Below are 20,904 nucleotides of genomic sequence, written 5' to 3' on the forward strand. Positions count from 1 at the left end.
GCGCCGATACAGTCATCAATGTAACGGAGGAAGAGGTGGGGTTTAGGGCCGGTGTAGGTACGGAAGAGGGATTGTTCCACGTAACCTACAAAGAGGCAGGCGTAGCTTGGGCCCATGCGGGTACCCATGGCTACCCCCTTTGTCTGTAGGAAGTGGGAGGAATTGAAAGAGAAGTTGTTGAGTGTGAGGACGAGTTCGGCTAAGCGGATGAGGGTGTCAGTGGAGGGGGACTGGTCGGGCCTGCGGGACAGGAAGAAGCGGAGGGCCTTAAGGCCATCTGCATGGGGAATGCAGGTGTAGAGGGACTGGACGTCCATGGTGAAGATGAGGTGTTGGGGACCGGGGAATTGGAAGTTCTGGAGGAGGTGGAGGGCGTGGGTGGTGTCACGGACATAGGTAGGGAGTTCCTGGACCAAGGGGGAGAAAATGGAGTCGAGATAGTTGGAGATCAGTTCGGTGGGGCAGGAGCAGGCGGAGACAATGGGTCGACCAGGGCATTCAGGTTTGTGGATTTTGGGACATGGTTATTTTTACATTAACATTCCCAGTGCCCTGCCCAATGGCTGGGTGACCTGTTACTAGTCAGTGCTGTGTTGTATTATTCAACATCCCTCTCAATTTGAGCCCTGCATATCAAAGACATTGATGATCGCTGGCAAATAAAAACTTGAATTTACATAGGATGACCCAAGAATGCTTTTTATGAAGAGTTTAGCAAAATTCAAATTGTAGGCACTACCTTGGAAAAAGCCAGCAAATATACAAAAGAAATTAAACTATGATGAGGCTTCCTAGGTGGAAAACAGCTGTGTTTCTGCCCTTTGCATTTAATTCCAAAGTGGAAAATATGGGTTCAAGATAAGGTCACTGAAGTAAATGGGATTGATTTTATTGTGGGAAGCAATATAGGGAAGGAACTGTCAAACAAGATTATTTAAGGGATAGTTAAGATCCTGATATCCATAGAGGCTTCCTGGTTTTCGAAGTTTAGAAATGATAATGTAATATGTCATGAGATAGGAGGCTGACTAAGTCAACATCAGGTAATTGTTAATAATACCCGGAAGTGTCAGTCTGGATCTTTGTCCATTTTCTTCACAAAATTCTAAGTGTTTTGAGTATCACTGGATAATAACTGGATTCACAGTCTTTTTTTTATATTTAAGCTGTTTGTAAAGCAATCCAGGCCCTCCAAATTCTGATTAGCCATTGTCTCAATGGAAATGCACCAGAGGAGGGCATGCGACTGATGAGTTTGATGCCTCAGCATGCATTCTTGGCTGAGAGCCCAGACATCCATTACTGTGTTGAAATACCTGAGCCCCTGCTTGATTGGCAGGTCTGGCTCTGATCTCTGCTGTCAATTTTACAATTTTATTTACGCAAGATTAAGAGGTTTCAAGCGCTGGCAGTTTCTACTGTTCATGTGCAAAAGAATCTGGATGATTAGCAATTTTATTAGCTTTTAGTGAAAAGACATTTTTTTTAAAGATGTAGAAGTATTTAATCAATGTTTTTAACACCTTTTATTGTTAGAATAGAGTTATTTTACTTCCATACTGTGGTTGAATGGGCCTGGAAATTCTGTAGTCTGGCATGGGAGCAATGAGCTGGGAAGATGGCTGGGGAGCATAGGTTGACATAGGGCCTGAACAAGAATGTAAGAGCTAGGAGCAGGAGCGGGCAATTCAGCCCGTCGGGGCTGCTCTACCATTTGATATGATCATGGCTGATCTCACGTCAGCTTCAACTCCACTTCCATTCCCACTCCCCATTACCCTTCAACCTGACACGAATTAACAAACTCTCTGTCACCTCCTTGAATTTACTCAAGGTCCCAATCTCCACCGCACTCTGGGGGAGTGAATTCCATAAATTTATGACCCTTTAGGAGAAGGAATTACTCTTTATCTCTGTTTTAATTCTGCCAACCCTCAGCCTAAAATTATGACTACTCGTTCTGGATTGTGCCATAAGATTGTGCTGTATGTCTACTTTGTCAGACCCCTTATGTATCATACATACCTCGATTGGATCTCCTCCCATCCTTCTAAACTCTAGAGACTACAGAACTGAACTACTCAATCTATCTTCATTGCATAAGCCTTTCATTTCTGGAATGAATCTAGTGAACCTAGAGCAGCCAGGAGAAATGGATGAAGAGGAATAAGATGGTTTGGATGGGGCACAGGAAGCCTGTGGCGAGGTGTGAGAGGTGTGAGGTTAGGGCTAGAGGACTTTTCTTGCCTCTAACCATTTCCCAGGTTGACCAGCCTGACTGCCTTCTGTCTTTTCCTCGTATTTCCTCCCAAGTTGAGTGAACTGAGCCAGGGATTTTCCCAACATCCGCTTCCTGCTTTGAGGAGGAAAAGTCATGCCAATATTTCAAAATTAGATCTTTCTCACTAGCAATTCTAATAAACGGTCTGCAACTGAAACATTAACTGTTATTCTCTCCATAGATGCTGACGGACCAGCAAAGTATGTCTAGCATTTTTGTTTCAGACGTGCATCGTCAGTAGTATTTGTACTTCATTTATTGATATTTACTCAGTTTTCTGATATCTCACAGACAGATGTAAGCAGCTCCATTTCATGCCATGTAGTTGCATCTTTCTTAAAGTACATATGCTAAGAAATGCAACAGAGGGAGGACACAAAGAGACTGTGAAGAAAATCATGCTGTTTTTCCTAAACTTTTGTATTGTTCTTCTTTATCCATTGCTTTTAAGTTGTTAACCTGAAACCTTTTGTTGAATTTCATGCATGTTCTTTTAGCAGATTGATCAATAGAGTGATTGAAGTGTCAACCTTCAGAGCATCATTTTCCAATTCTTCATTACACTCAGAATATTGAGCACCTCAAATAAATCAGTGGGAGTGCAGTGTCTGAAAGCCATGGAGGACTTAGTGTCCAAAACGCTAATCACTGACTTAGCGCTTGAATAATCAATTTACTGATGTTTCACAGTCATTTCTTTTTTCACAGAAGCCTCCAGCATCCCAATCTGCTTCAGTGCCTAGCTCAGTTTACAGAGGTGACGCCTTATCTCCTTGTCATGGAATTCTGTCAGCTGGTGAGTACAGACATCTTCTGGCCATTCAGTAGCGGAGAGTATTTCACCATAGCCTTGTCATTGTAGTCCATCCTGCAACTTGAGAGCTTGCAAGGCATTTGACAGCAGTGGTTGACTGATCTCTCAGCACCATCACATACAGTGGCTGTTTAACAGGACCAACACGGATGTGGACCACTACTACAGCTGTTGGTAGTTTCCTTCTTCAATTGTTTTAGAATCCACACCTAGACCTCCCAACGCATTGCTTGTTGATAGTCAGAAACATAAGGGTGTATTAAAGAACAGAAACATGGAGCAAGAGGAGACACTGTCTCCCACTATATCTCTCCAAATTTCAGCCACAATCTCACTTTTTGATAAAGATATCCTACTTCACCTGATTTTATAACCAATTAAAATGCTGTGTATTACGATAAAACTGTGAATAGAAATTTTGACAACTGGAGTAAGTGGAGCCAACATAACATTTTAATATATACTGCAGATACTAAAAAGTCCAATTTTCCTCCTTTCATTTACTTCACACACCAGTCATTGTTCTAACAATGTTTGGATTGCAAGAGCTCCTCTGGGCTGATAACATTCTCGTTTGGCTTCATTGGTGTTTCTCCCTCAAAGATCAAACATCAATAGCAGAAATCAGTTTGTGGTCAAGAGAGGAAAAGCAATCATAATGTCCAGCTTCTCCTGCACATCCTGACCTCTGTCTAGACTACAGCCAATTGAATAAGGAGGCAATCCACTGCCACAATAATCAATTCATTCGCTGTTGGAAAGATTTTCAGATTGGTAATGGGACCTTGCATGGTTACCTCTCTGACCCATCATCCCAACATGGAATTAGATTTGGGCTGCTACACTTATTGCTTAATGGAAACATTACATCAAATACTGTGTCAATCCCCAGCACAAATCTGTTGATTAAGCAGAACAGTGATCAGTCTCCAAACCCTCATTTCTCCAGAATTTTTAGTGGCATAGTCCATGGAGATGGAAAGACAGCTCAGCAACTGGAGAGACAACATTTTCCAAAAGGATGGTAGGCCAGTTGTTCTTCAGGGGCTCCCTGTATCCAGCCTCCTTCTCCCTATCCATTCCACACCATTAGAAATGGATGTCTACAGCGATCCATTGAAATGTGCCAAGATAAAAGGCTAAAGCCGGAAACAAACTCCGTGGAGAAATATTGGTCTTACCTTTGGCTAAAGGAAACAAGAAAGTGGGGAGTTATCATTCATTTCTGTTTTTGCCGCCTATATCTGCTCTAGGGAGATGGACAGCACCAACAGGCTGAATAAACCTTAAAGGGGACATGACCTTTCTGTTTCCTTCTCATTCTTGCTGCCCTCACCATGGTGTGCCGTGGTGTAAGATGTCGTTGCATAGAAAAAGAAGGAGATGTTTATACTGGGAGAATATGAAGCTGCACTTCACACCTTACAGTGCAGCGTCCTGAGTGCTGTACAGTGTAAGACTTGCTATAGCTCTCCCATGACCTCACTTTCTATGAGCCTCAATGGGGGAAGATGGATTATAATAGTTATGTTTTTAGGGGAACTGTAGGCAAAAGGACTGTACAGCAAGCAGCTGCCACTGCAATTCAACATTGTTTCCAGGGAGCTGTTTTGAGGCTCAGAGAGGTTAGACAAAAAAAAATCAACATCTCTTTAAAGCTTCCTTTCTCTACTCACCGAGTCAACATTTGCTTGTCAAGGGACACCTTTGTTGCCACTGCATTTTGACCTGCACAATTTGACCATGCTGACCTGGTGAGATCAATAATCAACACAATTATAATAATCTGGAGCGACGAAATGCTGCTAGTCTTGTTCTGTGCTCATATTATAAGGTTCTACAGGTTTTATTTTATGCTTTTAGTAATCTCCAGTGGAGTAAACACACTTTAGGTCCCTGAAGAAAACACTGAATTTTCTGATCACTTCCATTTAATTATGACACTGAATTGACTTTATCAATAAAAGAAATATTTAGCATCATTACTTGCTGTGTCAGAAGAGCTCATGACTTCAACGCATTATGACAATTGGATATTTAAGCTAAAGTTTTTAAAACAAATGCAGGGACATTTGAAATGCACTTATTGGCAATACTAAGTATATTCTCATTGGTCCCCCCAGAGGGGAATAAAAGCTGAATTTGGTGGAAAAGCACAACAGAGTCAGAGGTTCATGTTTGGAGTGGGATCTCTGATCAGGTCAGTCCTGATCGAATCTCCCATTGTGAACACTGATGTGTCTTTTCTTCTTACAGATTCTGAGCAACGTGCTTTGCAATTCCAACATTTGCAATTTGTTCTTTTAATCTGCACCAAAGGAACAGCTTCTCTACAGGTGCATTCCGACTGACTGCTTCAGTACTTATTGAGCTTGTGTTTAAGTATTGGTGGATAACTAACCAGTGTAATTTGTTGCAACCAATTAGTTTGCCATGTCAACAGTCCTTCAGTCCTAACGTACTAAACTTCTAGTCTGTTGAGCAGATTGACTGCCTCCAGTAAATTCAGACAAACTTATTTGATAGCCTGACAATCAAACAGCTTGTTGAATCAAAATTGTTCAATCAGGGCTTGATCACATTGAATTTCCTTCTCTCCCTCCCTTTGGCTCAACCAAATGTTGCACGTCAGAACCATGTGAATTTCACCACAGCCCGTGCTGAGCAAATGATGACAGTAAAACAGACACATTTGGCCTCAGTGAGACTGGGTGAGTTAGTAAGTAATTGGGGTCTGGAATGCAATGCCTAGAAGTGTGGTGGAGGCAGCTTCAATTGAGACACTCAAGTGGGCAGTGGATGCTTATTTGGATAGAAAAAATGTAGAGGGTTATGGGGAAAAGGCAGGAGTTTGGCACTAAGTCATAATGTTCATTTGGAAAGCCAGTACAGACAGTATGATTGGCCTCCTTCTGCACTGCAGCGATTCTCTGATGATTCGTATTACACATGCCATGACCATAGGGATGAAGATGTCAATCTGGATATCCTGTGCCTCCTGGTGGTTAGATCTTGTCATTTCCGATCCAAATAAAAATAAATCAGAAATATCAGAGATAGTAAGAACTGCCAATGCTGGAGTTAGGGATAACACAGTGTGGAGCTGGAGGAACACAGCAGGCCAGGCAGCATCAGAGGAGCAGGGAAGTTGACATTTCAGGTCAGGACCCTTCTTCAGAAATGGGCTGACGTTTTGGGTCAGGACCCTACTTCAGAAATGGGTCCCGCCCTGAAACGTCAACTTTCCTGCTCCTCTGATGCTGCCTGGCCTACTGTGTTCCTCCAGCTCCACACTGTGTTATTTCTAAATCAGAAATATGTTTTGGTGTGTTAAGCACTGAAATTCACAGACATAAAGTGCCAAAAACCCTTAGTTAAATAGAGAAGCTGAATGCCATAAAAAAAAATGCAAAATTGATTTATAAATTGCGAGTGAAAGTTTTAATTGTAATATGCAATTAATTGAGTTTTTCCTGAACTCAAATATGAATTGCTTTAAAGATATAAGCCAATGTTTAAAACTATGCCTCTGGTGTTGGAAGGATGGTAGATTGCTCATGCTGCAGTTATTTCTATGTATTACAGCACAGATTAATCTTACATTAGGTATATTACTTACAATGGTTGAAAAGTACTGCATGCAGTTTGCTTTTTGTTATAGTTTACATGTTCAGTTTATGTACGTCCTTTAAACTGTACGAAAGAATACCAATAATGTCAAAAAATGTCGGCAAGATTAAAAGTACATTTATTTTATCAACTTTCAAAAATGTGAGGCATCCCAAAGCATTTTATAGCCAATTAAGTACTTGAATTGTGAAGCAAAGGAAGAAACCCTGGTGCAAGTTTATACACAGCAAGTTCCCTTACTCAGCAATGAGATAAAGCACCAGGTTCTTTCTCTTTTCAGTGAATTGAGAGGGTAAGTGTTAACTTAGAAACTCCCCTCCTCTTCCCTAAATGGTGCCATGTGAAATCTGACATTCATCCAAAGGTGCTTCCGTTTAAAGACTCCCACAGCAATTGAAACCTGTTGATAGTGCAGCGTTGCAGGAAGGCTGCACTGCTGTGTTGGTCTAGATTTGAGTTTTGGTTACTAAAGTGGGACTTGAACCCACAACTATCTGCATTACAGATAAGCGTGCCACCATCCAGAGGAGACTGACACCTCTGTACCAGACATTCAATCACAAGACATTCTTCAATCATTGAAAGTAATAACTTTGCCGCAAAAACGATGCATTCTGCTGTGTACATGATTGCAAGAGATTGCAAAAGCATCATTGGAGTTTTTCTCACCCCCTCACTGAACCAGACTCTCCCCACATTTTTTTTTAATGTCCCTCTTTTGTGGCTCATTGGTTAGCTCACGCTTCTGAATCGGAAGGTTATGCATTTAATGCATTCTAAAGACTCAAAAACCTAATCTAGACTGGCACTGAAGTGCAGTACTGAGGGAGTGCAGTATGCCTGGAGGTGCCATCTTTCAGGTGGAGCATTAAATTGAGGGAACATTTTGTCTCTCAAGTGGATCCCGTGGTGACCATTTCAAAGTGGAACAGAGACGCTATCCTCAGCATTCCATCCAATATCCATTCCTGAATCAAAATCACCAAACACCGATAATCTGGTCATTATCACATTGCTGTTTGTGCAAGCTTGCTGTGTGAAAATAGGCTGCTGCATTTCCTGCAATTGTAACTGTGACTATCCTCCGGAAGTCCTCTGTCAGCTGCAAACTTTGGGGACATCCTGAGGATGTGTAAGGCACTAGAGAAATGCAAGTATCATCCATGCAAAGATACCAGTCACATTATCAGTGTGGTCTCATATTGTGTCATTGGCACACGGTCCTTCTCTATGGAGAATGTGGGAGCAGTGAAGGTGATAGACAGCAGTGGAAAGACCTATTGAATCAGGTCTCTGCCTCTACTTGTGGTTTATATTTCCAAAATTCCAAGAAATTTACTTAGGAGGCGACAGATGGGTGTTATCAGTCTCCTGCCTCACTTTCTTTTCTCTACACCTAATGGGATGCCCAAGCAAAGTGGTACATTGTTGTAGAGTTTATACCTAGGGTCTTCTGATGACCGGTTGGTCTGCCTGGGCCTTGGGAACAGTTGGAAGGAAAATGCAAAAGAGGTATACGATTATTGTCAACCTCTCAGGATGTTCATCGCCTCTCCACTGCAAACCACTTCTCCCCGACTTCCAGCGTTAAACATGAAGCTTCATGCTAACCATTAACAATTGCATAAGCTGCAGATGAAACAAGAGGCATCAATATTTCACCTTTCTGATATTCACTGCTTATTTTCAACTGCTACAATAGACCCAGCAAAGCAGATTATACTAAACCTGTAGATTAATATTTGCTTTTTACTGCTGTGTTTTCAAGGGTGACTTAAAGGGTTATCTGAGAACTCATAATGCAGCTGATGAATTGGCCCCTGATCCTTCAACCCTACAGCGAATGGCTTGCGAGATCACATCAGGCCTACAGTATTTACACAAACATAATTATATACACAGGTAAGCAACTGTCTGTGCTCTGTAAGACTGCAAATATCCACTGTCCTTCTGAAGTGAAAATTTAAATTGAATTTTAACAGCATTTTGAGAATTCATCTTTTTTTTTATTTAGCTCTTTAAGTTAATTTCTTGATTAAGGTTTGGGAAATTATAAAGAAACCAGCAAGCACTCAGCACAATATAGGACTTTAACCATCCAGGAGAGTAAGCCATGATGTGTTAAGAGAGTGAATGTTATGTGGATAGAATATTTTGAGAAATCTCTTAAGAATTAAGCAGCTGGTATTTCACTCTGGTAGTTTCACCTAATCACTGTAACAGGGGCAGAGTATCAAAGTGGATAGCAATGATGTTAGTGCCACTGTAGATACATTTCCTGGTGATATTTTCTGTTTTATCGTTGTAACATCTGCAGGGACCACTGCAGAGCTGAAGACACCTAGCCCAGTGCTTTTCCACATCTCTGTTGAAAACAGAGTGCCTTTCTGAAACTTAGAATGCATAATATTTTTGTACATGGCTGGGTAAATTCCAAATGATTTGAGTCATTCAAAACATCAAATCTCAATTACAAATTGAACACCCATCCTTTTCTAGTGCCAATGCTTTAAACCTTTCTTTTGATAATTTAGATGGATGCAAGTAACACAGCTTTAAAAAAAAAGCAAGGCATATGAAGAAATAATCAAGCAGGATTCAGGTGACCCAGCCTGATCTAATCCAGTTGAAGTGACTGATCCATGGACACACTTATATGATAAAGACAAAAAATGCTGGAGAAACACAGCAGATGCAGTTGCAGAGAGAGAAACAAAGTCAATATTTGTGATCAGAAATGATCATTCTTCAGGAGTTCTGAGGAAGATCTTCGTACCAGACTCGCAATGTTAACTCTTGTTTCTCTCTGCTGCCAGACCTGCTGAGATTCCCCAGCATTCTCTGACTTTGTCTCAGATTCCCAGCATCTGCACAACTTCCCTTTTATGGCCATGATATCCCTGCTCTGTACGACAAGCCAGGTTAGGAGACTTTGCAAAGTTAACACTGTTTTGCTAATTGAATTTAGGATAAAAATTGATGATTTTCAAAGGTTTATTCTCCTTCTCTTAATTTGAGCCTAATGACTGCTTTTGTCTCTTTTTTTACATGGTTGCTTTTTCTCTACTCTTGTTTTTTTTTCCACTTTGTGCCTTCTGGTCGCAATATTACAGCTGGCAGCAACACTTTCTCAAGCTGGAAGCCTATTTCTTCTTCCCTAATGCCTCCCCCAGCTAAACCACCACCCCCCCCTCCCCCCCCCCCCCCCCCTTCCCTCAGACCCTGGAGACTATCGCTGCTGTTCATTCCCTGCAACAATATCCTGATGCTGACAGAGTGGACCTCATGGCTCCAGCATCAGTGATTTTGTTGCGGAGGGTGATCATTCGCTGCTTGTCCGGCCCTGAGTTCTCTGTGCCCACTGCCTGAGCCACAGCCAACACCGTGTCGAACCAGCTTCGCCAGTAGGACAGCCAGCTGCTCAGCTCCACGGGTGAATCTCTCCACAGCTTCCGACCATTACAACCTCTTTCCACCTTTGTCCTAGCGTTTGGTCAATGGCTGTCAGGGATAACGTGAGAAGCAGAAGTACCTTTGCATTGATTGTTTACCTCGGATTGTTCTGCTTGTGGTACAGACAATGGTGTCTTTTATGGCAGCATTGAAACAGGAATTTATTGAGCGAGGTTGGAGCAGTGGGATTGTCAGCCAACAGGGCAGACAAGAGGCTTACAACGTTCTTCTGCGCCGTAACCATCTGTTTTAATGTCACTGTGGTTCATGGTACAATGTACTAGACAGAAGTCATGTGCTTCCACTGCCATCATATCCCTCTGCTCCGTATCCCTGGGCTAGAGCACAGCAAAGTAACAACTTCCAAATGACACGAGGAAACACTTCGCTTCCCATCGCAAACTCAATGCATTGCATCAGACAGAGTGACACAGGCCTGGTCAGCTAAAGCATTGCAACCAACTTGTAGGCATTCCCATCAAATGGACTTTCCAAGTAAAAGGAAAATTCCCTCAGCTTGGAATATTTATAAGCAGATATTCACTTGGTAGCATAGAAATTGAGCATTACTGAAAAACAACTGAAACATGTTGTCAAAGATATTCACCTTGCATTCATCAGGACAGAATGGCAAGAATGCCAAATCTTAAAGGGAATAACATTTTTTACCGCATGAGACGAGGGTGCTGATTGGCTGGCAAGTGAACTCCGATTGGTCGAGGCTTTGCCATGCTGTGTTGTGACGAGTTTGAATTGAAACAAAAGATTAGCAGTTAACTGCGTCTGATACTTCCTTCATAAGCATTCTACTAATCAGAGGACACTTGCCAACCAGCCAGGTCTCTTCACATACACTATAAATTGTTCTATTTGAGATTTGGCATTCTTGCAGCTCTGTCCTGATGAGTGCAAGACGAACCACTTTGAAGCATGTCTCTTTTCTTAATATTAAAAACAATATAAATTTGCTGCTTAGTGTTCCGGCAAGTTTATTCTGGTCAATTCCTGTCATTGGAAACATCCCAGTTCAATGGTGGCCTACTTTGGAAAAATTGATCTCTGCTACGAAGGGTGAAACTGCTAAAGGTTGACACCAGACTCCCCAGATCCAGAGCACACTTGCTTTTGCTCTGGATTGCTACACAACCACTTCCTGCTGGACTATTACCCCCTGAATGCAGAGCTAGGCCAGCTCGAATAGACTCCTAACCAACAATAGACCCAGCCTCCATGATACTGTGTTGGGAGTTGGACCAACTAATCTTTCGTACCTTCGTGTAACAAATGGTCATTTGATACCTATATTACCATACTTTACCAAGGTCTTCAGGAATCAAAGTTGTCGAGTCATAGAGTCATACAGCATGGAAACAGACCTTTCAGTCCAACCAATCCATGCTGACCAGAATCCCAAACTAAACTAGTGCCACCTGCCCACACCTGGCCTATATCCCTCCAAACATTTCTTATTCATATACTTATCCAAATGACTTTTAGACATTGTAACTGTACCCACATCCACCACTTCCTGTGGAAGTTCATTCCACATGCGAACACTCACTGTGTAAAAAAGTTGCCCCTCAAGTCTTTCTAAATCTTCCTCCTCTCGCTTTAAAAATAGGCCCCCTAGTCTTGAACTCCCCACCTTAGGGAAAAGATGCTTGTTATTCACTTTATCTATGCCTGTCATGATTTTATAAACCTCTGTAAGGTCACTCCTCAACCTCCTGTGCTCCAGTGAAAAAAGTCTCAGCCTATCCAGCCTCTTCTTATAAGTCAAACCGTCCATTCCTAGCAACATCCTGGTAAATCATTTGTGAACCCTCTCCAGCTTAGTAGTGTCCTTCCTATAACAGGGTTACCAGAATTGGACACAGTATTCCAGAAGAGCAGATGAGGAGAATTGGCTATAATTGACTAGCAATGAGACTGTAGGTGTTTTCATCTGTTATTATACAGTAATAGCTGTGGTTCTGCTTTGTTCAGTGACATGGCCCTGCGAAACTGCTTGCTGTCTGCGGACCTGACTGTTAAAATTGGAGACTATGGACTTTCCCACAATAAATACAAGGTAAAGACGTAAGGAATGAAGAATTGGAAGTACATTTGAGCTGTGTCCAATGTAATCTTTGGCCATGCTTTCTTGTTGCTAAATGTTGGAAAATGTCAGAAGGTTGAAAGATTATGTCTGGCTCTTGTTTCCCAATGTTTTTAATTCATTCACAGGATATGGGTATAACTGTCTAGAACAGCATTTATTGCCCAGAAGCCAGTTAAGAGACAGCCACGTTGCTGTGGATCTAGAGTTACATGTAGGCCAGACCAGAAAAGGACATCAGTTTCCTTCCCTAAAGGACATTAATGAACCAGTTGGGTTTTCCCCAACAATCATTTCATGATCATCATTAGATTCTTTATTCTTAGATTTTTATTGCATTCAAATTCCATCGTCTGCTATGGCAGCATTCAAACCCCAGACCCAGGACACTAGCTGAGTCACAACATTAATAGTCTGTAGATAATTATACAACAAGGCCATTGCCTCACCCAATCAATTCCATGAGAGATCCTTTCCAAGAAGACATGAGCTTATAGGGGCAACACACGGTGAGGAGCCAGAGCTTATCACATAGTTAGGGGCACTGTGCAAACTATTCACTGCACAAACTGTTTGTTGTGCAGACTGTTCACTGTGCAAACTGTTCACTGTGCAAACTGTTCACTGTCAAACTGTACACGGTGCAAATTGTTCACTGTCAAACTGTACACTGTGCAAACTGTACACTGTGCAAATTGTTCACTGTCAAACTGTACACTGTGCAAACTATTCACTGTGCAAACTGTTCACTGTCAAACTGTTCACTGTGCAAACTATTCACTGTGCAAACTGTTCACTGTCAAACTGTACACTGTGCAAACTGTTCACTGTGCAAACTGTTCAATGTGAAGTGCTACTGGCAGGGCATCATTGGGAAAGGTTGGTCGCGCAGCCTCATAGTCAAACTGTGACGCAGGGGACCTTCCCAGAGCAAATATAATTCAAGAAAATCTGTTCAAAGTAAAACAGAAAAATAGCGTCAATACATAACACATTAATCAGCATCAGAGAGGGAGTATGGGGTTTCAGGCGTGGCTTATTGAAAGGACACAAGATATCCGTCTCTAGGTCAGTCAGGTAGTGAAGAGCAGTGCTTCCTGAACCTTCTCCAACTGTGACTCTACGTTATAGATTCACACAGTCATATGGCATGGTCCATCTAGCCCAGGCCAACCATGTTGCCAAATCAAGCTAGTCCCACTTGTCTGCATTTGGCCCATATTCTTTCCTATTCACGTAGTTATCCAAATCATAGAATTCCTACAGCCCATTGGGTCCATAACCAACTCCCTGAAGAGCATCCCACCGAGACCCACTCCATAGCCAATCCACCCAACCTGCGCATCTTTGAACTGTGGAAGGAAACCCGCGCAGACACGGAGAGAACGTGCAAACTCCACACACAGTCATCCGAGGGTGGAATTGAACCCGGGTCCCTAGTGCTGTGAGGCAGCAGTGCTAACCACTGAGCCACCATGCCACTTAAAATGGAGGCTTTGTTCCAAGGTGGTATAGAACTACCAACCTTAACTGTACCTGAATCAACCACTTCCTTTGGCAGTTCATTCCACATACGAACCACTCTGTGTAAAAAAAGTTGCCCTTGTGTCCTTTTTAAATCTTTCTCTTCTTACTCTAAAAATATTCCCCCTAGTTTTGAACTCCACCACCCTAGAGAAAAGACCATTGCTATTCACCTTACTGATGCCCCTCATGATTTTATAATCCTCTATAAAATCACCCCTCAATGTCCTACACTCCAGTGAAAAATGTCCCACCCTATCCAGCCTACCTTTATAGCTCAAACCTTCCATTCTCAGGAACATCTTGGTAAATCTTTTCTGAACTCCCTCCAATTTAGTAATATTTTTCCTATAGCAGGGTGACCAGATCTGTACACAGTACTCCAGGAGAACCCTCACCGATATCCTGTACAACCTCAACATGACATCCCAGCTCCTAAACTCAAAGGTCTGAGCAGTGAAGGCAAGTGTACTAAACACCTTCTTAACCACCTTGTCTACTTGTGATGCAAATTCAAAGAATTATGCACCTGAACTCCTAGGTCTCTCTCTGTTCTACAACACTATCCAGGACCCGACCGTTAATTGTGTAAGTCCTGCCCTTGTTGTTTTACCCAAATGCAATACCTTGCATTTATCCAAATCAAACTCCATCTGACACTCCTGAGCCCATTGACCCAATTAATCAAGATCTCTTTGTAATCTTAGATAACCTTCTTCACTGTCCAGTATACCACCAATTATGGTGTCATCCACAAACTTACTAACCATGTCTCCTAAATTGTAACTCAAATTGTTTATATAAATGACAAACAAAAGTAGACCCAGTACCAATCCCTGTGGAACACCGCTGGTCACAGGCTTCCAGTCCGAAAAACTGATCCTCCACCACACCCTCTGTCTCCTACTGTTAATTTTGTATCCAATTGGCAAGCTCCCCTTGAATCCCATAGGATCTAACTTTACTAATTAGTCTACCATACGGAACCTTGTCAAAGGCTTTACTAAAGTCCAGTAAACACTCTACCCTCATCAATCTTTTTGGTTACTTCCTCAAAAAATTCAATCAAGTTAGTGAGACATGATTTCCCATGCACAAAGCCCTGCTGACTATCCCTAATCAGTCCTCTTGAGTCTACTCTGCCAGCCCAGGTCATGGCTGATCATCTACCTCAATGCCACATTCCCCCACTATGCATGTTTTATCTGATGTCCTTGCTATCTATAAATCTATTGATCTCTATCTTGAATGCACTACAAACATGCTAAAATCCAAACAAGGTTCAGGAGGAGGCCATTCAGCCCCTTGAGATCATGGCTGCTCTGACTGAAACCTCTAACCATAACCTTCCAAACCTTCGCTGAGCGAGAATCCTATTGACCTCTGCCGTAAAAAATTTTCAAGGACTCTGCTTCCAGGAAGGATGAGAGTTGCAAAGTCTCACGTCAAAGCAAAATATTGTGAATGCTGGAAATCTGAAACAGTAACAGAAAATGCTGGAGAAACTCAACAGGTCTGGCCGAACCTGTGGAGAGAGAGAAACAGTAAATGTTTCAAGTCCTGTATGACTCTTACTCACAACTCTGCAGCACAAGGCAGCAGTGAGGTTGCAAGCTCAGAGGTGAAAATGGCCACTGTGTGGTTAGGCGGCCATTCCTCCCACTACAGCCCCACTCACCGATAGGAGATAGCAAGAACTGCAGATGCTGGAGTCAGAGTCAATACAGTGTGGAGCTGGAGGAACACAGCAGGTCAGGCAGCATCAAAGGAGCAAGAGAGTCAACGTTTCGGGCCTAGACCCTTCACCAGTCCTGATGAAAGGTGTAGGCCCGAAGCATTGACTCTCCTGCTGCTCTGCTGCCTGACCTGCTGTGTTCCTCCAGCTCTATACTGTATTGACACAGCCCCACTCACAACAGGTCCTCTCTTCCCTGATGTCTGCTCTTACAGGTCTCCCCAACATTACCATGACCCCAACCTGCTCACACAATTCCCAAACTTCAACATGTCTCAACATTCTCGTCTATGTGTCAAATCTCAGGAGATGAGAGAGATACTAAATGAATATTTTGTGTTAGTTTTTACTGTGGAGAGGGAAGTGGAGGCCAGAGAAATTGGGGAAATAAATATTGCTGTCTTGAAAACTGTCCACATTACAGACGAGGAAGTACTGGAGGTCTTAGAAAACATAAAGGTGGGATAGATCTCTGGGATCTGATCAAGTGCATCCCAGGACATTGTGGGAAGTTAGGGGAGAAATTGTGGTATTTGTATCACCTACAACCATGGGTGAGGAGCTGGGGGACTGGATGGTGGTTAATGTTGTGCCTTTATTTAAGAAACAGTATAAGGAGAAGCCTGGGGACTGTAGACCTGTGAGCCAGACATTGGTGGTGGCTAGTTATTGAAGGTGATTCTGAAAGATACGACTTACATGTGTTTGTCCCATCAGTAAAGGTAAATTTGCATTGTCCTACTGTCTCGTTAGGGAGAGGTGACTAGTAGTAGTTTAACCTGAGAGTTGCCATGCCTCAGGTAGGGGAAAGGTTGAGAAGGAGAGGCCTTCCTGGTAACTAGTATAGGATTTGAACCCACACTGTTGGTGTTACTCTGCATTGTAAACAAGACATCCAGCCAACTGAGCTAACCAACCTGTGGAATAGCCTGCAACAGTTTCACAATATAGAGTGGTGGGGGGGTTGGGTTGGGGGGAGGGGGTGGTCCACAGTCTGTGAGGTCAGAACCCCGAGTAATTATTAAAAATTCTATGAATGGAATTGATTTTCTGAGGTGTGATGCTGCACTTTGTGAGGTAAGATGGTTCTTTTTCAGTGCCCAGTTTTAGCTGTTTGGTTACAGTAGTTCAATTAAAATAATGTGACCAAGAGGGAATATTTTTGAGGATCAGAAAGACGCACGAGAAAAGCTTCAAGTGTTAGTAGGTGAACAAAATTAGGGTCTTGCAGAAATGTACTGTAAAACTGGTACCTTGGAATACAGTCATGGAGCACCTGCTCATTTATCTTCTAATAATTATGGCCAAGTGCAAATTAACATCTTGGTATCATGCTACAAGGTGACAGAAATGCATTTGCCTGAATGGTCTTTGCCAATGGCAGTAGGGATCGGGCAAGTGAGGGGGTCAGTGTCAGGAGATGTAATTGGGTCACTGTCTTGCCATTCTCCATCTTATACTGTCGCAAAATGTCAGAGTCAACGCCAGTGTGTGGGATGAAGATTGGGCAGAGACAGTTCTGAGCTAACATCTAGTTTCCCTCCACAGTCTAGTCACTGACTGATACTCCATGCCCAGCTCACGCATGAAGAACTAGCACTTGTATGATTGCAAGGAATTGTGTCTCAGGCTGCGAGGAGAGAAAAAGGACACAATTATGACTTAATCAAATTGTAACATGTATCCATCCACCTTCAGAGTCTTGTTGGACTTAGACCAGCAGTTTGCATCTGATCAAACTGCTTTGTCTGATTCTTACGGGACATTGATACTTAGGGAGGTCTCCACTTATACCTACTGCAGATGCTAGCGATCTTTGCTGGTGATTAAAATATTCTGATTTCCCACTGTTCCTTATTAACTTTCCGCATTCCTCAGGAATGCTGTCAGCTGTAAAGGACATGAAAAAGGATTTACAAAAACAATCGTGGAGCCTTAGTTCTCCGCCAGACTGCTCAGTCTCTCAATAAAACCAAAGAAGATCTTCCAGCTCAGTCTCACAGTTCTGCCCTCTCCCCAAGTGCCTTGATTTCTTTGAGGTGAAAGAGGGCAGTGACTTGCAAAGCTAGAGTTGAAAGTTCTTCTCTGACATTCTTTAGGGCATAATTGAAGCTGTTGTTTCCTGCACGTGGATGATGTCTACAGTATTTACAGAACCCTGGTGATCCTATCTAACTGCTTCCCAGTTTCCAATATTCAATCAAATGTGTAATATTGAAAAAAGACAGGAGAGCGATCAGTTTATCATTGCATAATTGAAAGTGACTGATACTCCCATTAAAGCTGTGAAATGTTGGTGTGGGATTCTCTGGTGCCTGAGTGATATGAAATGCTGTTTCCTGCATGTGGATGATGTCTACGGTATTTACAGAATCCTGGTGATCCTATCTAACTGCTTCCCAGTTTCCGATATTCAAGCAAATGTGTAATATTGAAAAGAAAAGACAGGAGAGCGATCAATTTATCATTGCTTAATTGAAAGTAACTGATACTCCCATTAAAGTTGTGAAATGTTGGTGTGGGATTCTCTGATGCCTGAGTGATATGAACATTGTCTTTTTAATATTTTCAACAGAAAGATTACTTTGTAACTCCTGACCAGCTCTGGATCCCACTCCGCTGGATTGCACCTGAGCTTATCGATGACGTTCATGGGAATCTGCTAGTGGTGGATCAAACCAAGATTAGTAATATCTGGTAAGCAAGTGGTGACGATGATAGTGGGAGTATCTGAATAATTACAGAACGGGACATAGAAATGGAAATCATTCTGGCATATTATTGAAGCTATTTCAACATTTCATTTCCCATCATAAACCATTCTTGTGCCCTCTCCCAAACGTGATTCCCAAATGGATGCCACTTTGTGAAAAGTTGCCAGTCATTTAATGGATAGGACTGTCTCCCGTTAAGAGTTTGTCACTGATTTCACACAGAGGTGGGGTTTGCAAAGGAAGAGACAGCTCTGACAGCTCTCACATACTCAGGGTGCTCCAAAGAACTTCACAGCCGACAAATTTACTTTTCAAGGTTTGTCCATGCCTTGTTTCACATCCTCTGATAACATCATCCAATAGTTTTTTTTTTATCATGACTGAGATCAATAGACTTTTGCTAGGTTAAAATTGTGATGGAAAATACAGGTGGGTGAATGGAATTGAGGTACAGATCCAATAGTACAGCCTCGAGGGGCTGATTGTCCAATTCTGGTGTCTGTTATGTGGACATTGAGACAGTTAATGGTCCTCTGAAAGATCCCACAAACAGCAAATGAATGACTGACAAGGTCATCAGTTGTTTGTAGCATTGGATGCGGAATGAATGTTTGCCATGGAATCTTTAACATCTACATAACCAAGCGTAGTTTAACATTGTATATCCGTAATGCTTTTAAAGAAACCTTCAGGATAAAATTAATGTCATTAACTTTGAGCTGGAAGAAGATTTTGATATCTTGTAAGAGACAAGATGATGAATGAAATATAAGGCATGCAGCAAACTCAAATTAGTATTCTGCAGATCCTTACAGAGATTTCTTTAAACTAGTGATTTGTATTTCCAAACGTACAAAAATAATCTAAATATTGCTTTAGGTGATAAATATCAGTTATCTTGGTGATTAAAAAATACATCTCATTCAGTCTGATCAGCATATCCATCATTATCACAGCCAAATCTCTCTCATCTTTTAATTGCCTCTGTTTACTAATGTTCATATTGGAGTCTTGGAGAGGATTACAAAACAACTCGTTTATTTATGAAGAGTCAAACTTTGGTCTCAATTATTATATTTTTTCCTTCACTCTCTGTAACCTATCATGAGTCTTTTTTTTCAGCCTGTTACCAGTCTTGGCTGAAATACAAAAATAAAAAGTAGGTTCAAATGCCACCTTTCAGTGACCAAACATTAATCTATTCTTATAATGTGACAGTGAGCTCCCTATAAATCAGATAGTCAAAGGAAACTGGATAGGCATAAGGTATCGACCTATCTCTAGCTGCATTTTTCCAATTAGCAATTACTTATGAACACACTTTGCATCATTATAAATGATGTTCATGTTTGCTGGTTTATATTGCTAAAAGCCAACTCCCTCATCCCAATCGTGTATGTTCATGAGCCAGTCATCCTTTTTTTAATTAATTATCAGTATGAATGGAAGCAATTTCATTCAGAACTGTAAGGAAGATGATTTGTTTTGCAATAAGGTGACACACTGATGCTTTAGCAATTATTTCTGTCATGGATTTGGGTGATGCACACTGATGGAGTAGAATAGTTGCAGGTAGACAGGATAGTGAAGAAGGCATTTGGTACGCTTGCCTTTATTAGTCAGTGCATTGAGTATAGGAGTTGGGAGGTCATGTTGCAGCTCTACAGGACGTTGGTTAGGCTACTGTAGGAATACTGTGTGCAATTCTGGTCGTCCTGCTCTAGGAAAGATGTTGTGAAACTTGAAGGGATTCAGAAAAGGTTTTCAAGAATATTGCCAGGATCAGAGGGTTTGAGCTATAAGGAAAAGGCTGAATAGGCTGGGGCTATTTTCCCTGGACCGTCAGAGGCTGAGGGGTGACCTTATAGACATGTATAAAATCATGAGAGGCATGGATAGGATCGTTAGACAAGATCTTTTCCACAGGGTAGGGGAGTCCAAAACTAGAGGGCTTGGGTTTAAGGTGAGAGGGGAAAGATTTAAAAGGGAGTTAAGGGATAACTTTTTCATGCAGAGGGTGGTGTGTGTATGGAATAAGCTGCCAGAAGAAGTGGTGGAGGTTGGTACAATTGCAGGCATCTGGATGGGTAAATGAATAGGAAGGATTTAGAGGAATATGGGACAAATGCTGGCAAATGAGACTAGATTAATTTAGGATATCTGCTCAGCATGAATGGGTTGGATCGAAGGGTCTGTTTCCATGCTGTACATCTCAATGACTATGGCTGTAATAGGAGGAACTATATTCGTGCTTAACCTCATCTCAAAGTGAAGCTGGCAATAAGCAGAATCTTCCCCTTACCTCGGAGAGCATGCTTTACCTGTAGGGAAGTTGGAGGTTAAGGGGGTGGTGAGAAATTAGAACAAAAGTGACTTTATTTTCTTTTTGCCTAAGCCCATTGATCCCAACACTCACCTCAGACTCTCAAACTAGGGACCTGGATTTCAATCCAAACCTTAATGAGCATTTCACCTGAGCTGTTGCTTAGGGTTAGGATTCCTGGGTGTTAACTGACCGATACATGATAAATCCTGATGGAGTACTCAATCTGTAGCAGAGAGAAATCACAACAGGAGTCTGTTCCCGTTGTTGACTGACAATCATTTGCACTGATAACATTGTAGATCTGTCCACAACATGGGAATACTGTGAAA

General features: G+C 42.0%; 1 protein-coding gene across 1 annotated transcript in view; it reads left to right on the forward strand.

Moving 5' to 3' along the window:
- The window catches only part of LOC109920629 (serine/threonine-protein kinase LMTK1-like), a 118,776-nt gene that overhangs the window by 87,206 nt on the left and 10,666 nt on the right, over positions 1-20,904 (forward strand). Inside the window, exons 6-10 of the mRNA XM_048611095.1 lie at positions 2,463-2,518; positions 2,990-3,077; positions 8,494-8,627; positions 12,165-12,249; positions 18,111-18,232. Of these exons, the coding sequence (XP_048467052.1) occupies positions 2,463-2,518; positions 2,990-3,077; positions 8,494-8,627; positions 12,165-12,249; positions 18,111-18,232 (485 nt within the window). The remainder of the gene's footprint in view (positions 1-2,462; positions 2,519-2,989; positions 3,078-8,493; positions 8,628-12,164; positions 12,250-18,110; positions 18,233-20,904) is intronic.

The sequence above is a fragment of the Rhincodon typus genome, chromosome 23, assembly GCF_021869965.1.
Source record: "Rhincodon typus isolate 14 chromosome 23, sRhiTyp1.1, whole genome shotgun sequence".
NCBI classification, from domain to species: domain Eukaryota; kingdom Metazoa; phylum Chordata; class Chondrichthyes; order Orectolobiformes; family Rhincodontidae; genus Rhincodon; species Rhincodon typus.